General features: G+C 40.7%; 1 protein-coding gene across 10 annotated transcripts in view; it reads left to right on the top strand.

The window, feature by feature from the left end:
* CDK5RAP2 (CDK5 regulatory subunit associated protein 2) overlaps positions 1 to 18,909 on the top strand; it is a 182,358-nt gene that overhangs the window by 13,883 nt on the left and 149,566 nt on the right. For 9 of the 10 annotated variants that reach the window (XM_089913676.1, XM_022578895.2, XM_089913670.1 and 6 more), the window contains one exon: positions 16,198 to 16,308. In XM_089913676.1, coding sequence (XP_089769802.1) covers positions 16,198 to 16,308 — 111 coding nt within the window. Of the gene's footprint in view, positions 1 to 16,197; positions 16,309 to 16,901; positions 17,007 to 18,909 lie in introns of those variants that run through there. The other variant, XM_089913674.1, reaches the window with a different exon arrangement.

The following is an 18,909-nucleotide window of genomic DNA, read 5'->3' as shown; positions in this document are numbered from 1 at the left end:
TGACCGCAGGCCTCTGGCACAGGAGGTCTTTCTGTTACACTCTGAGTCCTCTTCTGACATGTAAAAGCCACACGCCTTCTTGTGGGCCTTTAAACTGGTGATCCGTTGTCTAGGGCCCACGTCAGCTGAGGTGTAGTCACCTGCACGGCAGCCTCATAGCAGGAGGTTGGCAGATTAGTTATCAGATTAGTTATCAGTTTGGTCTTCAGTGGGAGCCTTTCTAGCTCCCCACTATAGTGGGGAGCTCCCCGGACCAGACGAGGCTTGGCTGAGATGTGTTTTGTAAAGGACTGTGCTTACCTGGTGTGATCTGTTTCAGAGACTGCAGTTTCTCTCTGTCTCTCTCTCCCTTTGTTTCTTTCAAAATGTTTTGAGCAAGTGGGGAGACCCAGAATCTGGTTCATCGTGTCCAGTCTGGGTAGCTATCTTTTTTTTTTTTTTTTTTTTTTTGCAGTACGCGGGCCTCTCACTGCTGTGGCCTCTCCCGTTGCGGAGCACAGGCTCCGGACGCGCAGGCTCGGCGGCCATGGCTCACGGGCCCAGCCGCTCCGCGGCATGTGGGATCTTCCCGGACCGGGGCACGAACCCGTGTCCCCTGCATCGGCAGGCGGACTCTCAACCACTGCGCCACCAGGGGAGCCCCGGGTAGCTATCTTTATCCGTATGTAGAAGCGTTTAATTCTGTGACAGAGAGTGACACGTGTAGCTTTCCACCTCTGTTGATACAAGTGGCTAGTATTATTTAATGACTGTCTTAAGTTCATAAAGACTTGTTTTCCAAGGGATGGATTGAACCATAATTTACGTAATCTCTTCCTGTGCGACGTTCAGATTGTTTCTAATTCTTCAGTGTTATAAACAAAGCTGTGGTGAATATCCTGGTGCATGTGTCTTTGTACAGTTATGTGGTTATTTCCTTAGGATAGACTCTGCTGCTCTTGTTTCAAATCCACCTGCCCTGAGGTGCTGGTGTTCTTGTTTCAAGGCCCTTACTCCTTTTTGTGGAAAAGTCTTGGTCTGAGCCGAGGCAGTGGGTCAAGTTTAATGTTTTATCTGTGGTATGGCCAGGAGGTTTGCATCTTCAGATTTGCTCTGTAACCTCCATGTGGTGGGTTACTTCCTCACAGAGAATAGCCCCCTTCACTCTCCAGCCCCACCCGGTCCGCACGGCCCTTGAAGCTTCAGAAGCACGGTGGTACGGGGACATGACGCGCACTTGGAGATGACCAGAATTGGGTTTTAGGTCTTGGCCCTGTCACTAACTGACCTGGGGGCTGAAACGGTCTTTCATTCAGAATTGTCATGGGGGTTATATGAGTTCTGGTGTGGAAAGCACCTAGCGTGATGCCTGGCACACAGTGGGTGCCCAGTGCCTGCTGGTGTGCCCTCTGATCTGAGGGTTCTATCACAGCTCCCTCGGTTCTGCCCCATCAGTTGTCAGTTTCGGCTGATCCTTCTGTGATGTTTCTTTGGCTTTGGAATGAAATCCCTAACTTCTTGCCACGGTCCCTGACACCCTGCGCTGTGTCATCGGCGGTACGCTTTGTGCTGCAGCACGCAGGCTGCCTTCCCGCGTCTCCTCCCTCTGCTGGGACCGCCCTTTCTCCTCCTCCCTAGGGGCAGGCCCCTTGACCTTCACGTCTCAGCCTTAATGTGACCTTGTTCGAGAGGCCGCCCCTCACTCCCTTCCCCAGCTCGCTCGGGACCCAGCCAGCCCTCGGGACCCAGTCTTTCCCACCATGAGTCCCATGACTGTTTGTAATGGTGTATTTTATTGGTGTGGGTGCTTGACATGTGTCTCCTCTGCTTCGTCCCTAGTGCTCAGCACCCAACTGAACAAGATGGTAGTCACTTAATAAATTCTTGTTGATGAGATGAATGTGTGACCTGGTATAAGATACTAAAGCTGTAAACTTTGGTTGCCTTATCTGTGAAATGGGAAAAGTAATACTTAACTCCTAGGGCCGTGGTGAGGATGAAGTAACATGTGCCAGGACAGTGCCTGGTACCCCGGGTCTTGGGCAGATGCGGGCGGCTGCCACGTTCCTGGGAATCAAGTGGCTGGAGCAGTGTAGCAGCAGGGAGGGAGCACGCAGACGCCCCAGCCTTAGGAGAGCAGGCAGTGATGTGGGCGAGGGGAGGCTGAAAAGGAGAACAGGGACGCCTCTAGAACCAGGCAGGAGAGCAAGAATCGCGTGGGGTGCAGGCCGGTGGACGTGGTTGAGGCCAAGTCTGGAGCTGACGGAGTGGGTGTCGCCGCCACCCTGGGGTGCTGGCTCTGCAGGAGATGGGGCCTGTCAGTGCCTGGGGCCTTGGGAATCAAGTTGGGCTTCTGGCTGTGGGATGTCTGTGCTCCGTGCAGAGGTTCACTTGTGTGGTAGGATGGCCTCCTGTGTGTTGGATCGAATGCTGTGAGTTCTCGGACCTCTGCACGTCCAAAGACCTGGCCAGATGGCGGGCTGGGCGGTGTAAATTTTTACAATCTTTTTTTTTTTTTTTATGAAGCAAAACTCAACTTTTATTTGTAACTTTTTACAAGTAACAAGTTAAAAGATTTGTGGAAATGATCCAAAGTGATGAATTTTGTCTATAAATGTGGTCCAAAAAAATGATGTTGCAATTTTATTGCTATTTCCTAAAATGACATAATGCTCAAAATCCACTATTTTAAAATTATTTTTGTGTGAACGCTTTTTTCTCTTTTGTAATTTTAAGCAAGCTACTATAGGTTTTAAAATTTTCAAACAGTGACATACAACTTAAGCATTACACAATAACAGGAAATCTTTACAATCTTTTTGAAGGCCATTTGAAAAGAGATTTTGATGGTCATACAAATAATATTACTCTTGAGCCCGATAATCCATTTTGGGAAAATTTGTCCTGAGGAGACAACCCAGTGGGAGGAAGAAAGCTCTGGGCATGACGGTGTTTGTTGCCACATTGTATGTAATTGGGAAAAATTGGGAACAAGGGAATTATAGTTTACGTTTGTTATCTCTTTGGCTTATTGCAACAAGCTTGTGATGAAGGTATTTCACAGGTGAGGAAGTGGAGGTTGGAGAGATTAATGACTTGCCCATGAGTTTAGCGTGATTGAGAAACAAAAAGAAGGCAAAATTGGGACTTCCTTGGTGGTCCAGTGGTTAAGACTGCGCTCCCAATGCAGGGGTCCCAGGTTTGATCCCTGATCAGGAAGCTAGATCCCACATGCCCCAACTAAGACCCGGTGCAGCTAAATAAATAAATAAATAAATAAAATAAAACATTTAAAAAGAGAAGGCAAAATTCAGACCTGGTCTTTCTGGTTGTAAAGTCTGTAGGCTTCTCCTAGAGCACACTGGATCCATAAGTGGGCAAGAGAGAAAAGGTTAAGTAATGGACTATGAATCAATTCAGTGGAATTTAGTGCAGTCATTTTAAGTGATAATTATGTGAATTGTGCAGCAACATGAAAATATTTAAGATATGTTAGGGGAAAGCAATGGATTATACAAATTCACTTATGTTATAATTTTACAAAAAGATGTGTATTCATGAGCCAAGGCTGAAAAGAACATAAATAGAGTTGCTTTCGTAAGATAGTTGTATTCCAAGTGTTATTTGGGTTTTAAAATTCTGTCATTGCTACAGTATTGTTTGTTAATAAGTAGATGTTTGCCTAGTCACAGTTTTCTGGATGATTTGAGGACACCGGGAGAGTACTGGAATCAGAAACTAATTCCAAAGTGTCTTCCTCATTGTACTAACCTCACTTAGTTGCTGCTGGCAGAACTGCCTTACATGCGGTATTGTTTACCGGAGGTGAACTCTGGGCAGCAAGATTTCATGGCTTTTGTGTTGTCTAGGTGAATGGTCTAACAGTTTTTGGACTTTCAAAGAGGATAAAAAATTGACAGTGGCCCGAAGATCTGCGTATTGAGGGCTTAGTGAGAACTGGATTCCTTTTGAAAGCTATCCTGTGTTTTCTGCTTGCTCCGTGCCAGGCTCTGCCAGGTACTTTAGCTCATTTAGTTGTCACAACACCCCTGTGAGGTAATTGATTTTTATCCTCATTTTATAGATGAGCCAACAGTGACTCAAAGGTGTTAGTTTTCCCAAGGTTACGCGGCTTACAAGTGACAGCATTGGGAGTTCATCCGTTTCCTATTCTGCTGACCCCAGGGCCCTTGCTCTTATTCCTTGTGCCTTGAATTGAAAGGTGATCTGGTGGGTGAGCTTCAGCTTTGGAGGTCCAGGCTCTTGCAAGCCATTGAAACTGATTGCCAGAGTTAGGCACCTTGCTGAGAGTTCAGTTGGTTGGAGTTGTCCTGATTCTTTTTTATGTTGTTGGCTTTTGTTTTTCTTCCCTTTTTGATGTGCTGTGGGCTAGGAAGGCCTTTGATAGGGGGTGGGGTTGGAAGTGGGAATGGGAGGAAGCCATAATGACCAACTAGTAGCTCCTTCAGGGTCTGTCCCGCTGCTGAGCTGCGGCTGCTCCAGCTTCTGAAAGCTCCACCCCATGATCAAGTTGGGATGGTTCCCATTTCAGATGTTGCAGCTCCACAGTCACACTTGAGTTGCAGGAGCCGGAATGTGACGGGTACAGTCTGGCGTTAGCTTACTTTTTTTTTTTTTAAAGTACTATTTTTATTTTTTTAATTTATTATTTTATTTATTTATTTATTTTTGGCTGTGTTGGGTCTTCGTTACTGCACACGGGCTTTCTCTAGTTGCAGGGAGCGGGGGCTACTCTTCGTTGTGGTGCACGGGCTTCTCCTTGTGGTGGCTTCTCTTGTTGTGGAGCATGGGCTCTAGGCACGCAGGCTTCAGTAGTTGTGGCATGCGGGCTCAGTAGTTGTGGCTCACGGGCTCTAGAGCGCAGGCTCAGTAGTTGCGGCGCACGGGCTGAGTTGCTCCGCGGCATGTGGGATCTTCCCGGACCAGGGTTCAAACCCTTGCCTCCTTCATTGGCAGGCGGATTCTTAACCACTGCGCCACCAGGGAAGTCCCTAGCTTACTTTTGAGCATTGAGTTTCTGTCATATTTGGTGGGTTTTATATTTTGAGGTATTTATAACTGCTGTATGGTAAGCTGTTTCCAGTGTTTCCAACTCAATTTTTTTTTTTCATTTCTTGAACTTGTTTCAAGTACAGATGAAAAGTACAAATGAAAAGAATATTAATATTTTAAGTTCTTATGCTGTGCCAGGCACAATACTAAACATCCCAATTAATTTCCTTTAATCCTTATAATAGCTCTCTGAAACAGGCATTATTATAATCCCATTTTTATAGATAAAGGAACTGAGGCACACAGAAAAATGAACTTGACTAAGGTCATATGGCTAGTAAGGTAGTCTGGACTGTATTCATTCATTAATTTATTCATTCGTTCAACAAATGTTGAATGTCAACAAATTCAACAAATGTCTGCTGTTTTCCAGACACTGTGCTAAAACCTCAGGGGAAATAGCCATGAGCAGATAGATAATAAGGTCCCTGCCCTCTAGAAGTGGATTATATTCATATGACAAGCATGATAGTAAATAACGCACGTGTAAATAAATAGTATGAATACAGATTGTGACAACCTCTAGCAAGAAGACAAGAGGTCTGTGTTAGAGAGTAACTTGGTGGAGGTGGTGGAGACAGGTCTGCTTTAGAGCAGGTGGCTAGGAAGGGCGTCTCTGAGGTGCTGACATTTGAGCTGAGATGGAAAGGCTGAGACTGAGCCACCCTGGGAAGTGCTGCAGGAAGAGCTGTGCAGGCAGACAAGGTGGCTTATGTGAGGACCGGAAGGGAGGCCAGGGAGGCTGGAGCGTTGCAGTGAGGGTGAGGGCTCTACCCGAGGCCGATAGCGGAGCCAGATCACACAACCCTGGGGCCACGGCAGGAAGCTTTATTCCAAGAGTGATAGAAAAAAAGCAATGGAGTGATGTTAACCAGATTTGTCTGACTCTGAAGCCTATGGGTCTCTCCTTGCCTCACTTTGCCTTCAGGAAATTCTTAAATGTGTCCATTCATCCGGCCATTGGGTATTTAGCGACCATCTCTTATGTTTTAGACTAGAATACACACAAAGATATGGTTCCCCATCTCTTAGAGATGGATTGGGTAGAAAGGCAAATAACCCAACTGGTACAATGCAGTGTGATAGTTGCCATAATAAAGAAATTAGAGGGTGTGTGGCAACATTTAGAAGGACCCCAGTACAGCCTGATGGGGTAGTCAGAGGAAACTTCATGAGGGCAGTGGTATTAAGCAGAGAAATGAGGCTGACGTTGTTGCAGAAAAGATGTTGCCTGTATTTCATTGTATTCATTTGGGCTTGTCTGGCATTTGCAGTGACCTTCTGAAGGCTTATTTACCTTCCTCTCATTAAAAAAAAAAAAAAACACAACTTCTTTACCTATAAATAGGACAAATATTCTTTCAAGTGTTGCTAAGAATTCTAGCAGTGCGCACAATGTGGGCATTCTAAGCCCACTCCATAAATAATTTATTGGTAGCCGAGTAATAGAATAAGGTTTCTCTTTATAGGAAGCATCTGGCGGGGTAGACTTTTTTGTTTGAATGAATGTTTTATGTGCTGTTTCCTTAAAACATTTAAAAGGAGGCTTTAATGAACCTACCAATTGTTTCTTGCGCTGTTCTTCTTAGCCACAAAATTGAAATCTTAAGTGTTAACAAGGGGCCAGGGGCAGAGAGTTTGAAATATACTTAATGTAGAATATGTTAATCACTTTCTTTTATCAGTCATAAAAGTATTAAAAAGTTTATTAGAAAGAGTATTATATACTATTACCAATTATTTTTAAAAATGCTGAAGAAAAATGCCAATGAACGTATGTTTATGGTGATGTATTGGCATTCAAGTATGGCTATTAGTATTTTGCTATATTTTATTTTACTTATTTAAAAATCAACTTTATTGAGATATAATTTACATGAAATAAAACTCACCCGTTTAATTTTTTAAATTTTTTATCTATTTTATTATTTTTTTTGTGGTACGCGGGCCTCTCACTGTTGTGGCCTCTCCCGTTGCGGAGCACAGGCTCTGGACGCGCAGGCTCAGCGGCCATGGCTCACGGGCCCAGCCGCGGTACGTGGGATATTCGCGGACCGGGGCATGAACCCGCGTCCCCTGCATCGGCAGTCGGACTCTCAACCACTGCACCACCAGGGAAGCCCTAAATGTTGGCTGAGTTTTGACATATGTATAGTCCCTTGTAACTTTCGTCATAATCGAAAAAATATATATATATTTATTTTTAATTGTTTTGGTATATGTGTATACGGTTTTAGGCTCATGTGACTGTCAACCACAATCAGAATGTTCTGTAATGCCAAAAAATGCCCATGTGTTGCCTCTTTGTGGTCAGACTGTTCACCCCAGACCTCTGGCAGCTAATCCTCTGTTCTTAGTCCCTATAATTTTGCTTTTTCCAGATATGATATAAATGGAAGCATACAGTATGTAATCTTTGAGGCTAGCTTCTTTTCCTCACCATAATATCTTTGGAATTCATTCATGTTGTCGTTTATCACTGTAGTTGAATATTTTTCCATCATATGGATGTACACTTTATTCATTCACCCTTTGAAGAGCATTCAGGTTCTTTCCATGTTTTGGTGGTTATTAATAAAGCTGCAGTAAACATTCCTGTGTAAGTTTTTTTTGTGTGGACATAGGTTTTTGTTTCTCTAGGGAAAATACCTAGGACTGGAATTGCTGAGTCATATGGTAAGTGTAGTTTTTTTTTTTTGGTAAGAAACTGCCAAACTGTCATCCAGAGTGATTGTGCCATTTTGCATTCCCATCAGCAGAGTATGAGAATTCCATTTGTTCCACATCTTTATCAGCATTTGGTACTGTCAATTAAAAAAATCTTTTTAGTCATTCTAATAGCTGTGTAGTGGTATCTCACTGTAGTTTTAATTTGCTTTTTCCTAATGGCTGAAGATGTTAAAGATCTTTTCTTGTGCTTATTTGTCATCTGTATATCTTCTCCTGTGAAGTTTCTTTTCAAATCTTTTGCCTGTTTTTTGTTTTTCTTTTAATTCAGTTGTTTTCTAACAATTACATCTTGGGAGTTATTTATGTATTCTAGATGCAGTTCCTGTCTTGGATTTGTGATTTGCAAATGTTTTCTCTCAGTGTGTAGCTTGTCTTTTCATTCTCTTAACACTGTGCTTTCCAAAGCAAACGTTTTATTTAGATTTTGATGAAGCTCAGTTTATTGATTTAAAAAAAAGTTTTTTATGGATCATGTTATAGCTAAGAACTCTGCCTCGCTGTAGGTCCCGAAGATTTTTCCCTGTGTGTTCTTCTAAAAGGTACTGTAAGGTCGGATCTTAACAAACGGCACCACGAAACAGAGGAAAGCTTCAAGTGAGCTTTATTAGGGAGCGCTCCCGGGCGAGGTTCACTGGTCCGAGAGAAAGGGGGCCAGAGAAGTCGCACCCGGGCGAGGGTTGGGCAAGATTTTATAGGGGAAGAAGGGAAAGGGGTGTGGTGAATCTGGGAGGGCACAGGGTATTCCTTATTTGGTGGTCTTTTCGCGTATCCTGGGGGACCGTTAGTCCCGCCCCTCGAAAGGCGGGAAGGCTGGGCTGGGTTCAGAGCCCCCAGGTCAGTTCCTGGAACTGGGTGGTCCGGAATGTCTCCAGGGCGGTTTCTGGAACTGGGTGGTCCGGAGAATTTCGGTCTGATGCAACCTGTGAATCTGATTGTGTTCCCCTGCCCCGGGCCAGTTGGCCTTACAGGCACAATTTTACGTTTTACATTTAGATCTGTGATCTAATTTGACTTAATGCTTGTTTAAAGTATGATAGATCAGGGTTCTTTTTTTTGTAGATAGATGTTTGATTGTTCCGATGTCATGTGTTGAAAATGAAAACACTATCCTTTATTGAATTGTCGTTGCACCTTTGTCAAAAATCAATTGGCCATAGTTGTATGGGTCTATTTCTGTATTCTGTTTCACTGGATTCTTTCTCAAAATTGTTTTCACTCACCTAACTCTTTTACCGTTCCAAATAAATTTCATAATCAGCATGTCTTTATCTATAAGAACTCTTGGGCTTTTGATTGGGATTGTGTTAAATCTATAGATCAATTTGGAGAGAATTGACAACTTTATTATATTGAGGTTTCCAATCCATGAATTTGGTAAGTAAGTCTCCTCACTTATTTAGGGTCTTGATTTCATCAGCATTTTGTGCTCTTAAGCATATATAATGTCTTGTTAGGTTTATACTTAAAAATTTCATTTTTTGGAGATATTGTAAATGGTATTTAAAAATTTTTCAGTTTCTGATTGTTCATTGCTAGTATACTGAAATATGATTGATATCTGCAAGTTGACTTTGCTAAAGTCACTTAATGAATTCTGGGAGCTGTTTTTGTAGATTCCTTGGGATTTTTTAATATGTATGGTCATTATATGCAAATAAAGATTGTTTTATTTCTTCCTTTCCAATCTGGATGCCTTTTGTTTTCTTCCCTTGCCTTACTGCGCTGTCTGGGACTTCAGATACGGTGTTGAATAGGAACTGTGAGAACCGATATCCTTTCCTTATTCTTGATGTTAGGGGAATAACATTCAATTCTTCATCTTTTAAGTAAATATGTTTTTTGTAGATGTGTGTTTTTTTGTAGACATCCTTTAGCAGATAAAGGAAGTTTCCTTTAATTCCTAGTTTGCTGAATTTTTATCCTGAGAGGCTGTTGAGTGTCAAATGCTTTTTCCTGCCTCTGTTGATGTGATCGTATGTATTTTTTCTTCTTTAGTCTTTTAGTTTGGTGGATTACATGGATTGACTTTGGAATACTGAAGTAACCTTACATTCCTGGGATAAATCCCACTCATGATGTGTTAATATGTTTTCCCAACTCGTAAAAATTTAGTTGAGGATTTTGTGTCTATCATTCCTGAAGGATTTAGTCTGTAGTTTTCTTGTAATATTTTGGTCTGATTTTATGAGGGTAACGCTGCCCTGACAAAATGAAGTGGGAAAGTTCCCTCATCTTCTATTTTCTGGAAGAGATTGTGTAAAATTGGTAGAAATTTAGGTATTTGGTGGAAATTGCTACTGAAATCATCTTGATTTGGAATTTTCTTTTTTGGAAAGTTTTTTATTACAGATTTAAGTTTTTAAGTAGCTATAGGACTATTCAGTTTCTCTTATTTCTTCTTTGGTGAATTTTGATAATTTGTACCTTTGAAGGAATTGTGTTATTTCATCTGAGTTCTCCAATTTACACGCATAGATTTGTATGCGTTATTTTCATATTATCCTTTTAATTACTGTGGGATCTGTAATGATAACTCCTCTTTCATTCTTGATATTGGTAATTTATGTCTTCTCTTTTTTTTTTTTTTCTTTGCCAGTCTTGCTAGAGGTATGAGTTTCATTGATCATTTGAAAAGAGCTATCTTTTTTTTTTTAAACATCTTTATTGGAGTATAATTGCTTTGCAGTGGTGTGTTAGTTTCTGCTTTATAACAAAATGAATCAGCTCTACATATACATATATCCCCATATCTCCTTTTTAAATTGATTTTTCTCTATTGTTTTTCTCTTTTCCATTTCATTGATTTCTGCTCTTATGTTTATTATATCCTTCATTCTTTTTGCTTTGGGTTTATTTTGCTCTCTTCATGGTTTCTTAAAATAGAAGCTTAGATTATTGATTTGAGATATTTCTTCCTTTTTAAAAAAATTTTTATTGGAGTATAGTTGATTTACAATGTTGGGTTAGTTTCCGCTGTACAGCAAAGTTATACATATACATATATCCACTCTTTTAGATTCTTTTCCCATATAGGAATACAGAGTATTGAGTAGGGTTCCCTGTGCTATACAGTATGTCCTTATTAGTTATCTACTTTATATATAATAGGTATATATTTCTTCTTTTCCAAAGCATTTAATAATATAAATTTCCCTCTAAATATTACTCTAACTGCATCCTACAAATTTTGATTTATTTTCATTTTCATTTATTCAAAATATCTTTTGATTTTTCTCTTTTACCCATGGATTGTTTAGAAATGTGCTATTTAATTTCTAAGTACTTGGGAATTTTCCAGTTTTCTTTCTGTTATTGATTTCTAGTTTATGTCCATTATGGTCAGGGAATATAGTTTGATTTTAGTTCTTTTAAATTTGTTAAGGTTTGTTTTATGAGCCAGGATATCTTGGGAACTGTTCCATGTTCAGTTGAGTTGTTGGGTAGAGTATTTTTATAAATTTATTTATTTTTGGCTGTGTTGGGTCTTTGTTGCTGCGCGCGGGCTTTCTCTAGTTGTGGTGAGTGGGGGCTACTCTTCGTTGCGGTGCGCGGGCTTCTCATTGTGGTGGCTTCTCGTTGTGGAGCACGGGCTGTAGGCACGTGGGCTTCAGTAGTTGTGGCACATGGGCTCAGTAGCTGTGGCTCATGCGCTCTGGAGCACAGGCTCAGTAGTTGTGGCGCACGGGCTTAGTTGCTCCGCAGCATGTGGGATCTTCCTGGACCAGGGCTTGAACCTGTGTCCCCTGCGTTGGCAGGTGGATTCTTAACCACTGAGCCACCAGGGGAATCCCTAGAGTATTTTATAAGTGTAAATCAGATCTAGTTGGTTGATGGTGTTGCTCAGCATTTTTATATTTTGTTTTATTTTTTTGGTCTGTTTTTTCTTTGAGAGATGAGTATTGATGTCTCAAACAATAATTGTGGATTTGTTCATTTCTCCTTTCAATTCTATCAGTTTTTGCTTCATGAATTTGAGGCTGTAATGTTAGGTACATACACAATTAGGATTGTTATTTTTCATTATTATGTAATGTCCCTTTTATGCCTGAATACTTTTCTCAGATATGAATAACCATTCCAGCTTTCTTTTAATTAGTGTTTGCATGGTACATCTTTTTCTAACTTTTATTTTTAATCTACCTCTATCATTATATTTGAAGTGGGTTTCTTGAATACAGCTTTGGGTTTTTTATCCATTCTCATAACCTCTGTATTTTAATTGTTGTGTATATCATTTACATTTAACATATATCAATGCATTTTAATTTAGGCCCACCATTTTCTTACTTGTTTTCTGTTGTTTCTTCTGTTTTTTTTTTGCGGTACGCGGGCCTCTCACTGTTGTGGCCTCTCCCGTTGCGGAGCACAGGCTCCGGACGCGCAGGCTCAGCGGCCATGGCTCACGGGGCCAGCCGCTCCGTGGCATGTGGGATTTTCCCGGACTGGGGCATGAACCCGTGTCCCCTGCATCGGCAGGCGGACTCGCAACCACCGCGCCACCAGGGAAGCCCTGCTTCTTCTGTTTTTGATTCTTCTGTTCCCCTTTTAAATCTTCTTTTGGATTATTAGAATTATTTTACTGTTTCATCTAAATTTATCTATTGAGTTTTTGAACATATCCCTTTGTATAGTTTATTTTAAAACATTAAAGAATTTTTAGTGGTTGCTTTAGAGATTATAGGAACTTTTCATTTCACCATAAGTGAAATGTAAAAATGTTGCCACACCTATCCCCAGTATATTTTATATCCAAAAACATTGAAAATACCACCAGACTATGTTTTAACTTTTGCTTTACTGTCATAAATGTTTTAAAGAACTTGAGGTGTTTTCTTTTCTACTGTTCTTCTAGATAGTTATCTAGATATTTATCATTTTTTAAAAATTGAAGTATAGTTGATTTACTACCATTTGCTTTTCTCTTCCTTCCTTCTCTCTTCCTTCTTCCTTCATTTCTGAAGTTTCCACCTTTCTCTGTAGTATCATTTCCCTTTGGTCTGAAGAACTTCCTTTAGCATTTCTTTTAGAGCAGATCTTTTGGCAGTGGATTCACTTGGTTCTCCTTCATTTGAGAATGTCTTCATTTTACCTTCACTGCTTAAGAATTCTAGCATGACAGTTTCTTTCAGCATTTTAATAATATTGTTCCACTGCCCTCTGGCCTCTATGGTTTTGACTGAGAAATCTGCTGTTATTTGAATCTTTGTTCCTCATAAATGTGTCATTTTTCTCTGGCTGCTTTCAAGAGTTTTTGTTTGTTTGTTTTTGTTTTATGTTTTTTGTCTTTATTTTTCAGTGGTTGCTAGGTGTGAATTTCTTTGAACTTATCCTGTTTGGTGTTTGATAAGCCTCTTTAGTCTGTATGTTTTATGCCTTTTTCAAAAGTTGGAAAGTTCTAAGTTGTATTTCTTCAATTTTTTTTTTATACTACACTCTCCTAATTTTCTCCCATTTTTCTGGGACTCTGATGAAAGACCTTTTGGTATTGGCTCAGAGGTCCCTGAGGCTCTCTTAATTTTTTCTTTTCTAAGTTTTTTCCCCCCTGTTTTCATATTGGATAATTTTTGTTGATCTGTCTTCAAGTTCACTGAGTATTCTGTCATCACCATTTGTTGAGCCCATCCAGTCCATTTTTATTTGGTTTTTGTATTTTCCGTTTCTAAAATTTTTATTTGGTTCTTTTCTACGTTTTCTGTTTCTCTGCTGAGACTTTATTTTGCCATTCATTTCAAGACAGTTCACCCTATGTCTTGGTATTTTGCCAACATCTTAATCACTGGACTTTAAACCATGTTTATGAGTCTTTTTGTAGTTAGAAGTCTTACATTTTGATATAATCAAATCATATAATTTATTCTTCATTCTTTGTGCATTTTGTTGACCCTGTCTTAGGCATCCTCTATACTGTATTTTATTTCATTTAGTACTGACAAAAGCGTATTATCTCTATATTATAAGTGAAGAAACTGAGGCTCTGAAAGGTAACAAATCTAGGGTTACTCTATGAGAAGAGTTAGGATTGAACTTAGTGTTGTCTCCAAAGCCCCTGATCTTTCTGCTTTGCCTTTGAGAACTGAGCTGGAGTAGTGACTTGGAGAATGGAAGGGGAACAACAGATGCATGAGTTATGGCCTGGGCAGACACACTGGGTTTAATAAAACATCAGCAGCAGTCTCTTCACAGTTCAAATAGTCTTTAAAAAGGATGCCTTCATCTAATATTATTTTTAAGTTATTTTTTGTTAGGAAATTTATACTAAAAAAATTCAAAAGGTAAAAAGGTTATATAGCATATACTTCCAGATACATACCATTTATATCAAGCAAGTAAGCATATCTTCCCCTTACTTTTTAAAATGGTAGCCTGCCACATATAATATTCTATACCATAGTGTTTTTGTTTAACAGTGTGTCTTGATAACTTCCTTTGAGTACACAGAGTGATCTCTTATTCTTTTTAGTGGCTCCATAAGATTCTGTTGAGTGGCCATATCATAATTTACTTATAACCATGGACTGTTGACTTTCAAAAATGTGAAAAATGAACTGTAACGTACATGTAGGAGCACGTTTAAATCACGTGAGAACGGTTCAATAAATTATCAAAAAAGTGAACATAGGGCTTCCCTGGTGGCGCAGTGGTTGAGAGTCTGCCTGCCGATGCAGGGGACGCAGGTTCGTGCCCCGGTCCGGGAAGATCCCACATGCCGCGGAGCGGCTGGGCCCGTGAGCCATGGCCGCTGAGCCTGCGCGTCCGGAGCCTGTACCCCGCAACGGGAGAGGCCACAACAGTGACAGGCCCGCGTAACGCAAAAAAAAAAAAAGTGAACATGTAAGTAGCTTTAGTGTGTATGCTAATTTCTGTTCTTGGAGTTAGGTTAACCTGCTTCAGAAAGCTTGCTGGATGTTACAAACAAATAAATCAGGTGTTCTCTATAGGCAATGAGGTTTACTTGACACATCATAGTCACTAGAGCCAGACAGAGCAGGATATGAATCTCAGCTTTTCCACTGGTTATGTGATTTTTGATCATGTGTATAGCGGGGGTAATCTGCTCTCAGAGTTGTTTTAGGGGTGCAGATACTGTAGTTAAATTACCTAAGCTCAGTGTCTCTTACATAGTAGGGTCTTGGTAAATACTAGTTTTCTTAATCTGTTTTTTTTTAATTTCCAACTTTTAATTTTAACAAATCTTAAACTTATGGAAAAGTTGCAAAATAGTACAACAAACAACCATATCTTCTTCATCTAGATTTATCAATTAATATTTTGCTACATCTGCTATATCTCTTTTTTTTCCCTCCCTCCCCACTTGTTAGAGAGCTAGTTGCAGGCATGTGACAGCACCCTTAAGTACTTCAGCACGTATCTCTTACTTAGGATATTCTCCTACAAAATCATAGTACTCTTACCTTATATAAAATTGTTATTCACATTCCCCCAGTTATCTCCAGAGAGCTTAAAACAATTTCAAGGTTCACTGTATGATTTCACTGTACTTAGTAGTGAGGCCTCTGTTACTTCCACTTATTTAGAAGAGTCCCCCAGCCATTTTTGCCTTAAGATTGTCATTAAAATTTTTGAGAGTCCAGCCCCGTTGTTTGTAGAATGTCTTTCAATTTGGATTTGTCTGATTGACAACTCTTGATTAGACGCAAGTTAAAGGTTGTAGGCATTTTGGGAGTTCCCTGGCGGTCCAGTGGTTAGGACTCGGTGCTTTCACTGCCGGGCCTGGGTTTGACCCCTGATCGGGGAACTAAGATCCTGCAAATGGTGAGGTGCAAAAAGAAAAAACAAAAAGATTGTAGGTGTTTTAACATTTTAAACGCAATTGCTTGCTTTCAGTGATTTAGTTCAGGAGGCACGAGATGTCATTTTGTTCCACCAGGAGGTGGTATTAAATATATTCTCTCGATTAGGGTGGTGTCTAGTAGGTTTCTAAATTGTGAAGATACTCTCCTTTTGTAAATAACAAGCCATCTGTGGGGTGATGTCTCGAGACAGTGGGAATATCGTGTCTTCCAGTGTTCTTTCACCTGATGCTTTACGCATTGATGATTCCTGCCTGAGTCAGTCATTACCATAGCAGTTGTATAAGGGTGAGTTTCTCTTCCTGTTATTCTTCTACATTTATTAACTGGATTTCTTTTGTAAAGAAGAGCTTCCCCTTTTCCTTTCCTTTTCTTTCTTTTCCTGTTTACTCACTGTCAGTGTGGAGTCATGAATTCTCTCTCCACTCAGTCATCATTCATTTCAGTGCTCAGATGGTCCTGAGTTTGGCTCTTACTTCTGGGTTAGTACAGTTATAGCAAAGGTAAGCTTTTACTCCATTTGTAGCCTTGGAAGCTATGGGGATTCATGCAGGTATTGTCCCTTAGATCTTACTTTTGATGACCATCTGTTCTTATTTTCTAGCAAATCACTGAATTGAAGAAAGAAAACTTTAACCTAAAGCTCCGCATCTATTTCCTCGAGGAAAGGATGCAACAGGAATTGGATGGCCCCACTGAACACGTCTACAAAACTGTGAGTGCCCTGCTTCTTGCCGCCATTCCCAGTGTCTTTTCTAACAGTCATTCCAAGCAGAAGTTTGATTAATATTTGTTCTCAGAGTTGGCATGAGTAGAGAGCACTGCTTTCACTTCATTTGAATTGATTACAGCGAGAATGAAGAGATAATAGGATGACCTTAATATTAAGCAAAAGGCGATACAAGATTAATTTTAAGGGAGTCCTTCTCTCTTCTTAAAGTGGGAATTCTGATTTACCATATCTCAGTTGCCTTTTTCTCATTATTTATAATTTAGACAAAGACAGTGAAATGGTAGAATGTCTTTGGAATTGAATCCTATTGTTACTGACTAACTTGTGTAACTATAGGCAAGTCACTTCAGCTCTCTGGGCTTACTTCCAGAGTTAAGTGATAATCCCTCTGTCTTGGGGTTATTTGTGTGGATTAAAATGAGTTGACAGATGAAAAGCCTCAGCACCCAGTCAGCGCTTGACAATGATCATCATTGTCTTCTTGGGGCTTCCGTGGGCGGCCCGAAGGTAGCCTTGTCATTTTTCCTGTGATCTGACTCTTCTGTATTCCTGGTGTGCTTGCTTATCACTGTCAGAAGAAAGAGTCTATTCCTATCTCAAGTCTTGACCTGGAGGTCTCTGCCTGAAAACAAACCTTGGTTCTGAAAGTTGAAAAAAGAACTTGGCTTTCTTGAAGAGACGTGAGTACAAACAATATTTTAGTGCCCGTTTCTTGACTTTCTCTAGGAGATTAGCCCTTGGCCTGAGAATTCTTCCATTTTTTTCTATTCGAAAGTTTGCACCAGTGGAATCTTTTGAAGGAGGAAGAAGAACTCTCCTTGAGTTTTAGCGGATGGACTTAAATGGGCTTGTCTTGAAGAGGGATTGTACTGTACTTCTGAGCCTTTTCAACCATTGAAAAGCTTCCTTGTCCCTCAAGACCCAAGAGAAGGACAGTGAGGGTCTCCCCTTCTCTGGAGGGAAGTGGTGGTGCAATCGGAATTTTAAAGAAAACCCAGTAACCGAAAATATTTTGTATGCAAGTATGATTATCATGTATCTCAGAACGAATATGGGTGTTAGGACATCAAAGTAAGTTAATTGCCTACTCCTGGTCGGGCACCTGTCCTGGGCATGTGTGCGTTCATCAGCTTGTTTTAATTAAGACAGTCCTGTACGATGGAGGTGGTCCTCACCTTGCCGGAGAGGCAGCTGAAGCTCAGGGAAGATCAGCAACTTGCTCCATGTCGTATAGCTGCTCTGTGAGATGGGTTTTGGCCCCGGGTCTGCCTACCTCATTCTACTACACAGTTTCAGCTCTTCTTTTCCACTGTTTGGCTAGATGACTTGATTTAATTGCACTTTTATTTAAATTTTAATTTTTTGGATAGGCGTACATGGTTCAAAATCAAAAAGCATAAAAGGTATACACTGGAAAGACTTTCTTCCGCCCTTGTCTCCTAGATTCCCTGGATCTAACCAATATCATTAATTCCTCAGGCAGAGAAGTTTTATGTGTACACAAGCAAGCATTGTGTGTGTACGTATATGTGTACAAACCCCCTTTTTACATAAATGCGAGCATGTTCTGCTTTGTACCTCGTATTTTTCCTTAACAATATCTTGACTATCTTTCCTTAATAGTGGTTTAAGAGCTTCTTCATTCTTTTTTATAGTGATATTCCATTTTATGCTTATAAGGTGTCTTGATTTTTGGTTTAGACATTACGGTCGCCATGTATATAAGTTTATAGCTTGAAGTATTGAGGTTGCAGAAAAAAGTCTAGTGGACATGTTAGCAGTCCATTCTTTTAAATTTGCTGGGCTGGGGTGCCAGTTGGTTCATCAGAAAGCAAAGCACTTAGAACATATGATATCAGCTGTTACATAGAAGCTCTCTGCCCTTCAGAGAGCTGGAACAGGAATCTTCTCTTTGAAGGGTGTTTCTGCAGTTTTCACAAAACCACAGTTGAAGACATTGTGCACTGTCACTCAGTGTCCTTTATGCCAAGATCAGTTTCTTCTAGAAAAAGTTCTGCTGCAGAGATGACTTCTTTAGTTCCTGTTGTTTGACAGTGAAAAAAATAACACAGTCTGAGCCTTGTCTCGTAGTCTCTTCTCATTTGTTAGTTCATTCAATCCTCAAATCCACCATGTCAGGTGGGCTTATGTTTTTCGTGTGACACTGAGGGATCCGAAAGGAGACACCTTGCTCTCTGACCTCCTGGGCTTGTGTTTCTAAGGACAGTTACAGGCTTGCACTTGCACTTTCATATTGGATGTGAGCAGGAAGGCAGGGCCTGCGTCTGCCTCGTCTACTGTGGTGGCCTTGGTGCTTAGCCTGTGCTTGGCCTGTCACAGGGGTTGGTGTATGTCTGTGAAGTGAAGGAATGAGTAAATAAACGAGCATCCACTGACTTGCCACGGTTTCCTCCTGGGAAGGAGTGGAGGCAGAATTTGAAGCCAGGTCCGTCTAGCCCCAAGGCTGTGGCCTTTCCATTCTGGCTGACTTCTCAGTCAGGGGTGCTCTTCCCCCCAGGGCTCCTTGGCTAAAACGGAGGTAGACCTGTCCTCGGAGATTGTAAATTTTACCGGAAATGTTAT

This window comes from Delphinapterus leucas, chromosome 6 (genome assembly GCF_059928025.1).
Source record: "Delphinapterus leucas isolate spDelLeu-1000000601 "Yukka" chromosome 6, BTC_Dleu_Yukka2, whole genome shotgun sequence".
Classification (NCBI taxonomy): Eukaryota; Metazoa; Chordata; class Mammalia; order Artiodactyla; family Monodontidae; genus Delphinapterus; species Delphinapterus leucas.
This window is presented reverse-complemented; position numbering and strand designations above follow the sequence as displayed.